Source organism: Cyprinodon variegatus, unplaced genomic scaffold (genome assembly GCF_000732505.1).
Source record: "Cyprinodon variegatus isolate N-32 unplaced genomic scaffold, C_variegatus-1.0 Scaffold949, whole genome shotgun sequence".
In the NCBI taxonomy this organism is placed as follows: Eukaryota; Metazoa; Chordata; class Actinopteri; order Cyprinodontiformes; family Cyprinodontidae; genus Cyprinodon; species Cyprinodon variegatus.
The window spans coordinates 113,229-130,354 of NW_015151402.1; the positions used below are offsets into that span (position 1 = coordinate 113,229).

General features: G+C 35.4%; 1 protein-coding gene across 1 annotated transcript in view; it reads left to right on the top strand.

The window, feature by feature from the left end:
• Positions 1-10,517: 10,517 nt before the first annotated feature.
• LOC107100248 (adhesion G protein-coupled receptor F5-like) overlaps positions 10,518-17,126 on the top strand; it is a 16,244-nt gene continuing 9,635 nt past the window's right edge. Inside the window, exons 1-7 of the mRNA XM_015398666.1 lie at positions 10,518-10,679; positions 12,487-12,544; positions 12,704-12,716; positions 12,889-13,017; positions 14,400-14,580; positions 15,593-15,720; positions 16,324-16,554. Of these exons, the coding sequence (XP_015254152.1) occupies positions 12,494-12,544; positions 12,704-12,716; positions 12,889-13,017; positions 14,400-14,580; positions 15,593-15,720; positions 16,324-16,554 (733 nt within the window). The 5' untranslated portion in view covers positions 10,518-10,679; positions 12,487-12,493. The remainder of the gene's footprint in view (positions 10,680-12,486; positions 12,545-12,703; positions 12,717-12,888; positions 13,018-14,399; positions 14,581-15,592; positions 15,721-16,323; positions 16,555-17,126) is intronic.

Consider the following 17,126-nt stretch of genomic DNA (forward strand, 5'->3'; position numbering starts at 1 on the left):
TAGTCCGTGCCCAGAGAACAAGGATGATTCCAACTGGTCGACTGAACATATGCAGTGGACGATGCCAGAGAGTTCCAGACACGGCAAGCTAGAAGGCTGCAGAGCAGACAGGATATCAGATCCAAGCTGACGAAGGAAGACAGGGTAATCTACAGGGGGAAGTCAAGAGGCAGATCCAGGTTCAGTCAACAGAAGAATCCGACAGGAAACTGAAGACAGGCAGGCAAACAGAAACAGATCAGGGCCAGGCAATCAGAAAACTATAGTAATGCTAGGGAACTCCTAACACCAAAGGGCTTGGAAACTGCCAGCTTAAATTGGTAACTGAAACAGGTGGATCTGATGAGTGATGACGAACAGGGCAGAGTTGGACAGGTGAATGAAATGAGCAATCAAGTCAGCCATTAGAACCAAAATCATGACGCATCTCCAGGTGAGTTGCGTAATTCTTTCTACACTGCAAAAGCGATCTAGAAATAATATTTCTCAAATTAAGTGTATCTACCCTTAATTTGAGTAGGTAACTAAGATGATCTGCCAATGGAAGGATTCTTTTTACTCTTACAATAAGATAATTAATTAATATGCACTTGAAATAAGAGGCTGCAATAGGTTTTGTTATTGTGTGTAAATTGTCTTGTTCCACTTGCAAAGTGTCCTACTTACATCCTAAATTCAAGAACAAATGCACCTATTGTTAGAAAAAATTATTTGTTTAGATTTATATTTTTTCCGACTGGCGATCTGTTCAGGGTGTATAATTGCACCGCATAAATTCTTATAATATTTTTACTAGTTCATTAATTCGATGCTCATCCGTTTTATATGATTTTCCACTTACTCCAACAACTTAGCTTTGTTGTGAGACCTGGGTACATTAAAAAAAAACATTAAAGTATACTTTCAGCTGATTTTTAGACAGTCTGTGTTTTTACACGTTCCTGTTTTCCCCTATATTTTAAAAAGCCTTATGTTATGTTATGTTATGTTATGTGATGTTGCAGAATGCTGTATATTCTTAAATGGTTTTTCATGGCGGGGTTTTTCTGGATCAAAAAGCTCCAATATTGTTTCAGATGTGTGTGCAATTTTCAGAGATACATTTCTGTCATCATTACAGAGAGCATGTCTAGATTGTTTAAACATTTTTGGTGATTGTATAGTACAGAATTCTCCACAAAGTCCATGCAAAATGGCTCCTCTCTTTATTTACTTTGCTAATCAAATGAGGCTGTGTTACACCGATATGTACTTCTTTCTGCGTCACTGAGACGATTTGAAAAGCACAGTCAAATTGAAGTCCAGCTCTTAAGAGTCTCAAACTTTCCTGCTGCTCATTTAGCTGATTTTTAATTTTTATTTTTTTTTTTACATTTTATCCAGGAGAGATATGTCCTCCCACACAAAACAACCACATTTTAGTTAAAGCCTTTTAATGTTATTGGATCAAACTTATTTATATTGGTTAAATATCACTATTTTAATTACTTCTGAAAATGAATTTGGCAGAATCTGCTAAAATCACATAAATAGATTAAAACTAACAGCAGTAATAGGATTAAACACCTGAAAATTATTGAGAGAAGACATACATCAGTCTCTAAGGCCGGTATTTTGTTTGCTGAGAATAGGACTTGTTTTTCAAAGTTTACTTGCACACAAGCACAGAAAAACTTTGCATCCTCTAATTTAAACACATTTTGGGAAACTGTGACTTAGTGGGAAAAGTATTCTTCTCTCGGTCTTTTAAAGGTTGAAGGCTTGATTTCAGCTTGCTCTTGTAACATGTTAATGTGCTCTTGGAAATGCATAACTTCAAGCAGTCTATGAATCTGTTCAGCAGTGAAGAAAAAGGCATGTTTGTGAGCTTAACTGGGTAAATGGAGCTTTAATGTAAAGTGCCCAGTTGAAATGACTAGAAACAAAGTAAATAAAACAACATAAATCAATCCATTCACAATTGTATGTATCTTTTACAGAAAACTATAAATTTAAACAATCACCTGACATGATAAAATACAATAACATACACCCTATATCTATAAGAAGAATTCAAAATTTAAAAAAAGACTTAAAGTGATAGGGAAGTCCTATTTAAATTTCAAATTATTCTGGCTTTAACATGTATATAAATGTACTCTCTATCAGATTATATAGTCCCAAAAGTTAGAAAATTTCTATAAAAGAAAAAATCCTGCCTTAAATTCTGTGGGGGGTTTTTCTCATTATCTTATGCAGGCCAGTTAGTTATATGTCAGCTTGAACAGCTAAATTCGCCCAATCATATACCAAAGGTCATCTGTCAATCAATTTTTTTGATTAATACACACAACAGTTGAAATAAGATATAAAAATAATTTCCTTTCCCATTGAGTTATGTCCCAGTGTTCATGGGGATGGACGTCGGTGTCTTCAGCAGGCGTAGAGCTAACAGAACTGGCAGCGTTGCGAGGCAAGGGCTCAAACATGTACGGCTGGAAGCCTTCTACACCAAACCAAGCTTCTGCCGCCCTAGCGTCCTCTTTGGTTCTGGGTATGCATTGTAAGTTTGAGCTAGACCCGAGAGTCTTTTAAAGTCTGTTCTCAGATATAATAGGGATGATGTGCTTAGCTTTTTAGTGTTAGTGAGGACGCAGGTAGCAGTGTTCTAGATCAGCCGCAGCAGTCTTATACCACTTTTTAGGCAAACCTTTGAAGACACCACTGCAGTGATAAAATTTAGTAAAGATCAACGCATTAATTAGTTTTTCAAGGTCCAGCTGAGACATTAGTCCTTTAATCCTGTACACATTCTTAAGGTGACAAAAGGCCGACTTTGTTAGTGTGTTGTTGAACCTCTGAAGATTCAGGTCTGAGTCCATCACTGTACCCAGATTTAGAGCCTGATTGGTTGTTTCTACCTGTAATAAACAAAGTTTTGCACTAAGATTTAAAAACTCTTCCTTAGGTCCAAAAATGTATTTAGACTACCAAACGAGTTTTCTGTTTTAAGATATTTTATCTTTTATATTTATCTTTAATACTTTTATTTGTGGTATTTTGAGGCTAACAGTGTGAAGTGCTCTACAAGTAATATCAAGTATTATCATTGCAACTTCCTGTAAAACAATCATTCTCCTCATTCTAACGGGGGAAAGCCGATCCAGTTTCCGTGTCTTAACATTTGTACAGCAGTCTTTGTAGATCACTCACAACACGCCCACTTATTGCATGCTCAAATTTAGGGCCCCTTATTTGGAAACTATGAAATAGGTTATAGAATGTGTTTATCGTTCCTGCCCCCTAGTGCCCTTTCCTTTCCCCTTAGCTCCTTCTAGTTATTTTTCTCTACACCTGCTCCCTATCAAGGAGAAGAATTTAACTTTATTGTCAGAAGTACAAATCAATGAAATTCAGTCTCTGCATTTCATAGGGGAGCAGTGTGGGGTTAAGGGTCTTGCTCAGGGACCCAGAATAACAGTCTCTGGGAATGATTGGGGCTTGAACTCAGAACCTCTGGGACCCAAGCACACTGCTCTAACCACTAGACCACCACTCAACCAATTAAACTAATTAGTCCTCCCATTGTTCTTTTCTCCTATATATATACACCTCCTGTTCAGTTACTCTTTGCTGGATTCTAGCACTGATCTCTATTTATTCACTGGATTGCTGATAGCCAGAAAAAAGTGAAGTCACCTCCTACCATCTTGGTAATTCTCACTTTCATGGAGAGGTGCTATTGAAATGCCTACGTGAAAAAAAATAGTTTTCTGGCTCTGGAAAGTTTCACAGTTAATTTAACAGTCACTGGATGTATTAACCAAGAAAAACCATATATACGCCAACAATCTGTGAGTTAAGAAAAACAAATCCATTAAAAACTGATGGCTTATGACCATGTCATCCTAAATAAAAAAACATCTAATAAGAGTAGGACACCCAGTCACCTTCCTAGCATTACAAGTACTCTCAGCTATACAACCACTGGTTTACTGGTGATACCTAACTGTTAAACCACAGTCATCAAGATGGACAACCTATTCTCATTATGAGTGTGTGTGAAATCGTACAAAAAGTTATGCACCGTAATTTCATACGTTTTGGACGTTTTTTTCGTCGTATGCGCATGCGCATCTTACACACCATTCACGAATATAGAATATAGGTTACAATTAGCCCTAACCCTGACCCTAACCCTAAGATATAAAACAGCAAGCAACGTAGTTAGAGACATGAATAAGTGATGATTGCACTATTTTTCCCATTTTTACGTCGGTCCGCGGATCTGCTTTTTTTTCTGTCTGCCAGCACATGCGCACTGATGTGGTTTTTTGAGGAAAAACGTCCAAAAACGTACGAAATAGTGTGCATAACTTTTCGTACGATTTCACACGCACTCATAATGAGAATATGTTGAGATGGAGGGGGATCAAGTAGAAACCACTAGCTGCTTCAAGGGAGGATAATGAGGATCAATTTCATTTAGTTTACTACTACGTACCTACCAAGGGGCAATCAGAAATCCAGTGAATAAACAGAGATCAGTGGATTCTAGTCATACCTTTGGATTATTCCTCCCCAGTGTCTCCTAGGTCTTTGGTTACAGAGTTTATATCCATCGGTTATGAACCATAGATTGTATTCCTAGAATGTATTCCTAATACCTTTTTTAAAAAAAAAAGGCTTTGTCTAACTGACCATTTCAAACAAAATGTCATTCACTAGAATAAACATTCTGGATGTCTATAAATTAATTTCAAATCTCCACATTCCTAATATACAGGTCATCATTTGTATTATTTTGAATATGAAGAAAGGTATTTCAGATATCATAAATGCATATTCAGTCAAGCTGATAAATGTCAAAAAGACATCTTAAAATGTGTAAAAATTTCTAGATATATAAAACTTAATTCTTACTAGTATAATTTTGTTTGTTTTTTTACTTTCTAAAATTCAGTCTCTGCTACAAAAATGTAATTTAGAAAATATGTTATTACAGTTTAACCTAGGAGTGTGATTTTGATCAGGAAGAATCTTTTTAGTGATCTAAAAATGAAACAACAAAGAGGAGTGCTTTTATTAAATGTAAATACGGCCTGCCATAGCCCACTTCATATAAACTTATGCATTAATTCGAGCAACAATCTTCTCCTTTATAATCTTCCTCTCTTTTGCAGCTGTAGCACTGTTTCTCTGTGCATAAACACCTTCTCACTTTTTTTATTTTATTTCTGCTTTAAAATGTCTAGTTCCAGTGGGGTGAAATAGGCACTTCCTGATGCCTGTTGTCAAGGCAACTCTCTGAATCTGTGCGCCACTGATAATGGCTTTTCATACTAACTTACACACGTATTAAACTCTGTGTGGACCTACTTAGAGTTAATTAAACTAATTCATAGCAGCTGTTGTAAAATCAAAAAGTCAGAGTTTCCGACATTAGGAAAGGGACCCCTGCTTGTCTACCTATTAGCTGTCTTATCCAAGCGGGAGCTGCTCCTGTTCTTCACTACTGAGCTGTCTTAGTGGATGTCTGCTTGACTGGGCCTGCTGCAACTGATGTAGTCACAACTCTTCTAATCGTCTTAACATTGTACTTTATTGATACAACCTATCCAGTTTTACTATACCAACCCTGGTGTGGTAAAATCAATCAAGAATTAGGACAAAATTTCCATTTGCATCTTATTTGCAGCTGCAAATGTGGAGAACACACTTCTAAAACTAGTTTAAAACAGGGAAAAAGGATTTCGACAGGTTTTAAATGTGATTGTTCTTTATCATCGCCTTCTGTCTTTGTCTTAACCTGTTCAGAACCATACTGGAAATGTCTGGTTACCGACGATTCAAGAGATTGGTGAGGTGATCGTAAACGAAATTAAACAGAATCAGAAACTATATCATTGTTGCCACAAATATGGTTCTACTTTAGACTGATTCCTGCATTGAGGTTTAGCCTAGCACATGTCACCAGTATTTACATCGAAGCTCAACATAGCTCTTTTTTTTATTTGCTGATGGAGTTATCTATGTAACGCTATTATATGTCTCCTTCCAGCTAAGTCACACCTACTTCTAAGAGAAGTCAAAGTCCGAAAATAAACTGTGGCTTCATCTTTGCTATCATGCAAATATGCAATATACGGTGCTCATTTGCCAACACAAAGTAAAGCAGTGAAATATATTTAAAAAAACTAAAGTCTATTAAATAGTGTAAGGGTTGGCTTAAGAGAGTGAGAACTTGATGCTCAGTACATTGCCAAATAGATATCATTGTGTTGTAATATTGCAGTGCCTTGTTGAGGAGCAGTGGCGTGCTTTAACTCAGAACATTAAAATGAGAAGGTAAATCTTGAGAAAATGCAAAGACATCATTTGCAAAAGGTTGTGTGTGTGTGTGTGTGTGTGTGTGTGTGTGTGTGTGTGTGTGTGTGTGTGTGTGTGTGTGTGTGTGTGTGTGTGTGCGTCTAAGTTTTCTTATTCCAAGAAAACGGGATCAGCATGGACTCTTTTAAACACCGTCAATAGTTTTCTGTACTGTATTGCTATGATTGCACACTTACTAATATTTGCTGTAACAACTTTGAAAGATTTTTTTTCAACGTTGCCTTCTGAAGTTTAAAAAAATTCATTTAAATCCTTTACTTTGACAAACTGGTGTACTTGTTGATGTCACTTTTTAAACAGATGATTTTCCATCTGGAATATTTTTCCAGTGAACACAAGCATCAAATGGTTATAGTTTTAGGACAACAGATAAACGAGGACATTCAGTCATCATCATTTTCAAACAGCATTTTGCACACATATGAAACAAATTATAAAAATTATTAACAAAAATAAAACAACTCCAGGTTATAAATATTTCAGTGAAAGACTCATAACTAAGCTAGTGAAACTCAACTTAAATTACAACTCTCTATGTACACCTAGAAGGAAAAGGAACCAATGAAATTACAGGTCAGCATAGATTTTATATTTCAGAATCAAAGTTTTCTATAAAAGAAGTTGAAAAGTGGTAAAATAATCTCTAAAACTAATTGTAATCAGTTTGAATGTGTTCAATATGATTATTAATAGAAATCAAATATGCAGGTAAATCATTATTTTGGTGAAATATCTTAAAGAATGACTTTCCTTATCAGAATCCAGTGCCTGTTCAGATATTTGATTCTCAATGTCATGTGATTAATCCTGAGGGGATAACTAAGGGGGTTAGGAACCCTGAAAACAGCAGAGGGAAACTATGAGCATGTGGACGCAAACAACAGATAGACAATAATGTGTCAGAGTAAACAGTAGCAAACAAGCTGGAAGCCGATTTGGCTTCAAGCTTAACAAAGTACCATGAATCACATTTAACAGCACCATTAATCTTTATAAGAATACCAGCGTGATCTAACAATTATGAAGCAAATTAAAAAATAAATGTATAAGGTGAGTAAAAACTGATAACAGACTCATCAGAACTTATTTTAAAGGACCACTGGATCGTATTCCAGCATTTATTGTAATGAGTCGATTGGAAAAAAAGTGAAAATATGTTAGTGTTTTAAAAGAACCCTGTTTACCCTGTTCATGTTTCTCCTGATATTACATTTGGCGCATTGGCTGGGTGAGATTGGACTCTGGCAGTGACAACCAGGGGCGTTGCACGTAGGGTGAAAGGCCCTGTGTTGGCTTTAAAAGAGTGAGGCACTGCTCTTTGATGTAAATGTGTAATTGGGCATGAATAAAGGTCAATCTTAGAAAAGAATTACTATAATTGTTGGATGAGACAAAAAATGTTGTAAACAACACATTTATCTACTGTTTATCCTTGGGGCTTCTCCTCGTGCTATTGGCTACTGAGCTTCCTCAGCGGATGTCTGTCTGGCCTGCTGCGACCAAGGCTACCAGCCCCTTTGCTGGTTTTGGGTGCTGAGATTTTTTAAATCAGCACTCTTCTCATCATCTTAACACTTTATTTTATTGATATAAGCTATCCAGGTTAACACAAAATGCAACATTTCTGCTTGTAGGAAAAATTATTATTATTAAGTATTGTCTTTTAGTATCACAACAATTAACCTTTGAGAAGAACTTACTGACACTGTTGGATGACATGAAGAAGCTATAAAAATTGGAAACAACTTTTTTTCTACTTCTTCTTGTATTGTAGTGATCTATATATGTACAATGGTCCAGCGGGGAAAATCCAGATGGAGAATAAACTACTTGCTACATGCATCAGGCAGTTCTAAGTCATACTGGTTGAAGCTGCTACTCTATTGATACCCAATGCCACTGGTGTGGTTGAGCCTCCTGAGGCCTCCAACAATAGAAGGGGGACAGATTCTGATTGGTAAGTTAGTGATAATAATTTGGATACTTAGCCCCACTCCATTCACACATTCTATCAAAGGATGACAAGAATATAGTTATTGTTCAATGGAGGCCATAAGAAATCTTCTTAGCAGTTTCTCAAAAGACATGTGTAGGATCAGAAGAAAAGGAAGGTGTTTCTGTTCAGAAAATCTAAAACTAAGGCCGTTTCTAATTTCAAGAACGTGAGTACGGACTCATGTCCTTGCCAAGTAGGTTCTTGAGAATAACACAGAAAAGTATGGACTTGTATAGACATGGGGAGAACAGGAGCATAAATATGGGTCAATTGGAACAGAATCATACTTATGACATCACCACACGCTCGGCTCGACTTGGAGCTGCATTTCACCTCTTGTTATTAATAGTCATCAAATAATAAATTCTTACTTTTTTTTTTATTTATTTGGGGAATAATAGTTAACACAGTCAGATAAACACAAATCAAATGAACATTTTGCCAAATAAAACAAAAAACTCACCATCATAGCCAGCGGTCGTTAACACACCGCTATGCAGAGAGAGGGCTGCTGCAGACGGGCTAAGATTAGATCTGGTTGTCGTTACCCTCGGAGGTCCGCTGGTTGCCGCGGTCCTCTCAACTTCGGAAATAATTTTTCAAATTTTGCATTAAACCGGCAAATGGGCCAAAGATCGGCAAATGGGGCAATAAAACATACTTTTTAGAGTTCAGAAGCACATGAGAACACATATTGCAAAAAAGGCCTACATTTTATTTTATAACCAATGTGTAAGTAGTAGTTGAAAGAATCCATGGTGAAACCCAGTAAAGACAGAACCATGCAGGTTTCCTTTCGCACTCACATATAGCCTTGTCTGGGTTAAACTGATGATATATGGAGCTAAACAGAGAGAATTTTTGACTGGGGTGTAAGCTCTCCTGTTAGCAGAGCAAACCAGAACATCACACAGAAATCAAATCAAGTTAATCTGCTAGAATGGCTCAGTCAAAGTTTAGACCTTCATCAAACTGAAAAATCTGTGGGAAGGCTTGAAAATTAATCTGACTGATTTAAGCTAAATCAGCCCTTCAATACGAGTATTAGGGCCAGGCTAGAGATTTTTGTTTTTCTTCTATTTCAAGAATAAAGTCATAACATTATGTGAATAAAGTCGAAAAATTACAAGAATAAAGTAAGATTACGAGAATAAAGTCGTAATTTACGAGACTTAAGTCGTACAATTACGAGAATAAAGTTTTAAGATCATGAGAAAAAAGTCACAACGAGAATAGTCATAAAATTACAAGAATAAAGTCATAATATCAAGAGAATAAAGTCCTGAAATTATGAGAAAAAAGTTGTATTTTATGACAACTTCTACAAGAAGCACTTTCTTCACTAAAATGAGAAATGTGGAGCATTATGTGAAATAAGGAAATCTTTGAGCGAACCAGCATCAAATTGGGCACCATGTCCTGCAAGTGGACTCAGGTTGCTGTTTGGTGGAGCTGGTCGGAGCTCAAAGCTTTGTTTCCAAAATGGGTCGTTGTATGCTGATTTCATTCTCATAATATTACAACTTTATTCATGTAATGTTACGACTTTATTCTCGTGATGTTATAACTTTATTCACGAAATAGAAGAAAAAAATCTCTAGCCTGGCCCTAATACTCTGTTGTAAAAACCTAAAAACAACAACCTGAATTTATGATAGAAATATGTAAAATAAGCATTGCATTGGAACGGACAGAAACGCCATGCATGCAACACTCTTCAACCTTTTTTTAGTATATATTTTTTACCCCTTCCCATCAGTATATTGCTTTCCTTCTGTCACATAAAACACCAATTATATGCAATAAACTACATGCTTTTTACATGGCAGAATACAAAGCCTTTAAAGAACTTTTTTTGTTTTTTGATAATAAGGTTTAAGGAGTCATCTTACATAACACCCTCAAACGAACTCTAAGATGTGTTTTTAAGACGAGTAGCTTCTCTATGACCTCCTGAAGGAGGGGACTTGATTTGCTAGACAAATATTCATGGAAAATCTGAAGGCTCTGGGCCTAGCCTTGCCAGTCCAGCATGCATGGAGACGTACCATCAATGCAAATAAGCTTCCAACAGAAAACTGTGACACATGAGCATCCTGCAACTCCCCAAAACTCCCAAAAGAAAAAAAAAAAAAAACAGTAGCACCTCCCTGCTCAGCATAAGCCAGTGCTGCAGACGAATGTGAACACTTATTTCTGATTGCTGATCGGCTGTTGGTAGATATGGAACTACATTCTTACTTGGTTAGCTAGTTGCAGCAAAGCAAATACTTTAAAAACTTTTTTTTCTGAGTGCTGGTCAGAGCAAACAGAGGTAAGAGCTGTTTTTAATGGATTCATTACTTTATTTTGGATATCTTAACATTGTTTAACATCTCTGTAAGGATTTTAATCTGTTAAAATGAGCTCAGTTTTATATTTGTAAATTTTACTTTTCACTGGATGAAGTTACACAAATAAAGGGAGCCTATGTTGAAGTTGTTTTTACAATTGTATTGATGGAAAAGCATATTATATTTCCAGTGTCTCTTTAAACCTCAAAGCTATTACTTTTATTTAAATAATATAGAGGTGGACATCTACTTCAAATAAAATAGATGCACTCTGCAGGATTTTATTGAGAAATCTGCTATAGTGACTTAGTGGATAGGTTTATAGAACAACCTTCTTTATCCCAGCAGTGTACATTTATTTGATAAATATTTATCTTGTTTTTTTTTTTTTTTTTTTTTTTTTTTTTTTGTAATAGAAGTACTGATGTTACACAAAAACTATAACCAGTAGAATCAGTCCTGTTTCATAAATCAGCTGTGGAACAATGACCAATAGCAGGGACTGTCATCATCCAACAGTAAAATATTGTGGCTAAAGAATGAGCTATTTACAGGCTTCTTCATGTAGGGTTTTTTTTTTTACAGCTGCCTCTGTGGGCAGGAGTTAGCAGTTCCCTGTACCAGAAGCAGTAAAAAAACACCGACTTGTTTACATTCATAGACAAGATGCAAAGTAATGCAAACGTGTTTGCCTAGGAAAATACAAGCCAAGCAGCTTCAGCAGAAAAATAAATGAGAGGGTTTATGAAATGAATAAAAAAAGTACAGTCTATAAAACAGGTAAATACAGACCAGGAAATATAGTAGAAGCTTAAATAAACCAGTATAATGGCATTGTTCTGAAGAGGATAACCGTTTGGGGTTATTCAGTTTGACTTACTAAGCCGTAATAGTGAATGCTGATTTGACCTTACCAGTGTAGCGCTAAATGGTTAAATCATGAGTTATAAAGTGAAATACCAGGTCACAAAAAGTTTGTCTTCTTTCCACCTTTTTTTTTTATAAATCAAAATGCAACAGTAATATATTTATCTATCTATATATCTATGTATTTTTAAACAACATTAGCAAGCATATATATTTTTCCATTGATTTTAAATAGCAGCAGAAGAACGATTATTTCACATATTTAGGACTATTTTGACTACTGTTGTATAAACAAAAATATGTAAATATATGTATAATTGAATGTATGTATAAATTAGTTAAAACAATCCAGTTTTTTATGCCTCACCATACATATATGTATTACTAAGCATGTCAGTATTGGAGAATAAATACAACTTTCCTTTTGTTCTGTTGCTTGTTTGTTTTGGGGGAATTTTAAGGACATTTATATGCATATTATCCCTGGCAGGTTAAGGAGTAGAGAGAAATATATGATTTATTCACGTTAATACTTTTATACATTTAGTTCAATGCCTTTACAAAAGGGCCAGCATTAACCTTTTTTTTTTATTTCGCATTAACTTGTTAGTTTGGTTTTACTGGCTCTTCTGGCTGTGGTTGTGAAGTAAAAGTATTATTTATTAGACCGGTTCAAGTCTGAATTTAACTTTAAATGGAAAGTTCCCACATGCATTAATGACTCAATACCCGTTACAGCCAATTCCTACTATTACTAAAACTAAAGATCTTATTCAAAGTTATTTTTTTAAACGAATTATTATCATATTTAAGGTGAATTTGGTTGTTATATTTGTGATCCCCCACCAAATGAGTTTGACAGAACATATAGAGATCTCATTTAACAAATATTCTTCTATGTCGTCTGTATTATCCTACCAGAGGGACAATGTGGACCAAACAGTTTCTGTTCGTGGTGGTAATCCTGGGCATGTATCAGGTAGAGACATCCCTTCTCTACTTTAATATAACTGTACAGCCTGGATTATTTGCTCATAAGAAAATGTAAAGAACATATAAGAAAAACAAGATTTGATTCAATAAAATATTTGACGCTCTGAGACCCATTTTTGGCATTTCCTTGTTTTTGCCTTCGCAGGTTATTTCACAAGGTGAGATTGCTGACAGCACATTTTTCTGCTCTACTGTAACTCAGCACCTGTATCCTTTGGTTTAATCAATAACTGATTCCTTTCATCCACAGTCAGTCATTTTATTAAAGATGGCAAAAAAAATTTTTGCTTTTGTTCTGTTTTTCCCTCTGAAATTGCCCCTGTGCTAAAGACATTTACGTCGCTGAAGTAATGGTGGAGAGCAACGTCACACTGAGCTCTGAAAACATCCTGGCAAGTTGGAGCAAAGACACAACTATTACAACAAACACTACGATAATCAGCAGCGAACTGGTTGCAGGTATTCTTTCTAAACAATACTTTCAGTCCGGAGTTGCTTTAGTATCACTAGTGCGGTCCCCAGACTTGCAGAACACAAAAATCAATTAAATAAAAAAGTATTTTTTATCTGTTTCTACCTGTTGGAAAGTTATTTAGGTATGCGATAGCTTAATGCAGGAATGGCAAAAAAAAACATCCTTAAGATGTGGAGACCTTTATGTTTCTGGCTCCAACACAGCTGAATAGAACCTTAATTATGTCATAAGTACGTTACCATGTTTTACAGAGGTTGTAAAGTTTACCATTCATTTGATTCAGCAGTGTTTAAACAAGGATACATCTCTTAATGACTGGAGTTGGTCAATCCTATTAATCCTTTTTATGAAGAAAAAAAAATGAATTTTCAGGAAAATGTACCTAAGATTTTTGTGTTTTGGAGAGTTTGCTTTTTGATTCTGGGTGTGGAAGACATTTTAAAGTCCTTTATTACAAAAGAGAACGAGTTAAAGGTCACTCATCTTTTTTGACAAACAAGTGAAAAAAAAGGAATACCAAAAATATTTTTTTTTTTATAAAAAGCCTGTGAATTAAATGGATTTGAAAGAATGTGTGAATGGAGTGGGGCTAAATATCTAAATTATTAAAACTAACTTACCAATCAGATTCTGTCCCGCTTCTATGGTTGGATGCCTCAGGATCTGGGTATCTCTAGAGCCAGCAGCTCCAACCTGTATGACTTAGGACTGGAATTGCAGTCAATGGCTACATAATAATTTATTCAAGTTCTGCTAATTGCCTCATTTTGGGCACCCTTTTCACTATGTATTTTCTATAATGGGCAGAAGCATATGCTACTGCAAATATGCTAATACTTTTTACAGACATTCTCTGAAAATGCAAACATTCAGTGTAGCAGAACATTAGCAAGGAATGACTATCTATACTGCATTGGCATTTACTAAAAAACAAAAGCTACCTCATAATATAATGCAGACACTATTATGTTTCAAAGGGAAGGTGATCAGCATTATCTTTTAAACTCATAGTGTTTATTTGTAGACCAAAAAGCCTGGTTTTCCCAGCTTTGTTTTCAGCCAACTTTTATGCACTACATTCTGTTGGTGTATAACATTACAATTGGCTAAGGTTTGTGTAGTGTTACTAAAGATTAAAAAATTCAAACCCCTAGTTATTTTTATTGATGGCAGATTTAGGCCAAAACTAATTAAATTTTTGTTTGAAATCAAAAGCCATGTTGGATTGCATTTTTTACTAAGAAATCAATGGTAGCAATACAGGATTTGAGAAATAAAGCAAACATTTTTAGATTGATGTCACATTGTTCGTCAGCTGAAATTTAAATACCATGGTTTTGTTTTCTGTATTTCTGTCACCTCCTAGAATGCCTAGTCATTGGGGAGGACTACAGCTGTAACTGCTCTACAGGCTATGCTTGGAGTAATGAGGTCTGCTACAGCTATGGTTGCTGCAACGAAAGTACATGTAAACAAAATGTGTCTCAGGCAACATCCATATGTGTGCCCAAGACTAATGGTAATAAAGTATTTTCTTATACTAATGAGCACATCTATATTCATTTCTAAAATAAAAATCTGTTATTTAAAGGAGGAAAAAAAAACCACTAAAATACCGTACAATGTATAATTTAACATGTTCTAATTGTTATATAAGAATAAACTAATGGCAATGTTTGTAATTATCACAGTTCTCATCATCGTATCGGCACCCACTAGTATCACAGACGCAGCTGTATGTCTCTCTCTTCTAAAAATAAAGCTGATATATCCGTTCCAATATTAACTCATGTAATAATGAAATTCTTTCCTTTCAAAGATTAAGGAATTAAAGAACAACATGAATGCCGTAAATGGTTTGATCGATAACAGGTAATGCACTTCCTGATTTTATCATTAAAGTTCATTAATTGAATAATCTATTGGCAAAACAGATGGTTGGCTGTAAAATTGCACTCTAGGCATCAGATTTATCAGATTTAAGAGAGACAGAAAGGCTTACAGTGGTGAGGATAAATGCACAGCTAGAGGTCATGGTTCAGAAGCCTTCAAATTGAAGGGTTGTGTTTATGCAGCAGTTTTCCAGTTACAGCTTATGCCCAATACACATAGCATAGAAAGTGGAGTCTATGTGTCACTAGGTTCAGTTTTCAGATAGAGTGGAATGAAAATCTCTTGCAGTTAATGAAACATAACCAAACCTGGCTTAACGACCAGGTTGTCTCACACTCAAAACAACCCAGATTTTTTTAAACTGACACTGAATTATAGAATTGAAAGTAAAAATTCACAAACTGCTAATATTTTAAAACAAACAAATAAATTTTTAAAACAATACAATTCAGTTAAATTTAGTTAAATTAACTTTCAAGCTTATGCCTTTAATTGGAAATTAAGTCAATATAGATTCATGTAGGGTTTGACAAATTCAGTTTCTAATGGCAAAATTTTCTACCCATACTTCACAGCATTATTGTATATATTACTTTAATTTTTCCTAAAAACATTTCTGTTTATTAACTGTTTTGTTTTTTTTATTCTGTTCCTTAAATTATCTAGCGTCCATCCCACAATTCCTGATTATAATGAATTTAAGGTGAAAGTCAATGTTGATGTGAACTCATCCAGGCTTCAAGAGCTTCTGGATAGTTTACTACCATCTAGTCCAATATTAGTTTCTACACAAGGTCAGTACATCTTTTGATACATTTTTTCATGTTTTTAAAACCTTGATTTTAAAAGAATTTCTGTATAGTGGCTAACTATGGTTTTACACGGAATTACTCAAATTTTTCAACCAAATCCCTCAAAACATCCCACAGAGTTTGGAGAATGGTTTCATTTATTGTATTACAAGAAATATTTTTAGGTGCTTGGACCCTGATTTCCCACAAAATTGTTGATCTTTGGAGGTTATTTTGGTAGGAAAAATCAAAATATATAATAAAAAAAAATGGGCTTAAGAAAAGTAAATAAGCATAAATACGGCTCTCAGTGATGCTCATGTTCATGTTAACATCTTGATCACTTCATGTTAAATGATATAGCTTGCATTGCTTGGATAAATTGTGATGTTTAAGAACATTATATCCATTTACAGCTGATTCTACCTGTTAATTGTGTTTTTTTTTTTTCTCAAAAAGACTAAATGAAATCAATGCTTTTCAATCAATCGCTGATATTTTTGTCTTTCAGCATGGCTCAGGTTAAGCAGAAATAGCTGAAATATGATTTCTCTATATTGAAATGCTTTAATTTAGCAATTGCTCTGTCTATAATTCCTTTCATAGGAATGGTAAACATTAAAGGACCTTCAGGTACAGTGAAATATGAGTCAGATCAAACTTTTGATTGCACTTTTGAGTACGAGTCGGACAGTGCTAGCTGGAACCAAACAAAAGGGACTCAGAACCTTGGCGTCAGAGAAGGACGACTAACAGAAATAAAGAACTGTCCCACCACAGTGGATTACAAGTCCTGTTCTGAAATGACTCTAAAAAAAGTGACGGGTGCGTGGGAAGGTATGTTTTTTTGTTGTTTTATTTTACCTTACAAGATAACTTTAAACCTTCCTTTTGTCCATGGGCATATAACAGCATATACAACAGCATATAACGGAAACCCATTCCTTATATATATTTGTATTTTTTTGGTCCTGATATGATGCCGGAAAGCTGGCTGTGCGGTATTGCATTATTCTACTTGGATGTAAAAAATTGCCATCATGGCTTTGTCAAGTTGCTGCCTACCTTTGTGAAGCAAGAAAAAGACGAATACAAAGTGAATCCAGTAGAAATTTTCATTGCCTACTGTATCTGGAATGGGTAACAGTAGTTGAATAAACTTTTGGCCCTATTTGTTGGTACTCGCCGATACCGATACCACCATTTTGGTGCTGAATCGAGGCCCCGCCTGATACTGGTATTGGTATTTATTGTGATGACCCCTCCTCCGAACCAGATGCATGTCTCGCTCCACCCAGCTCCACTCACATACATCTGGGAACCCGCTCATTGAAAGTGATTTCCCCAACCGATTTTATGGTCTGTCCAATCAGGACGCAGGGTGGGTGTGTCCTGGAGTGGAGAAGCGA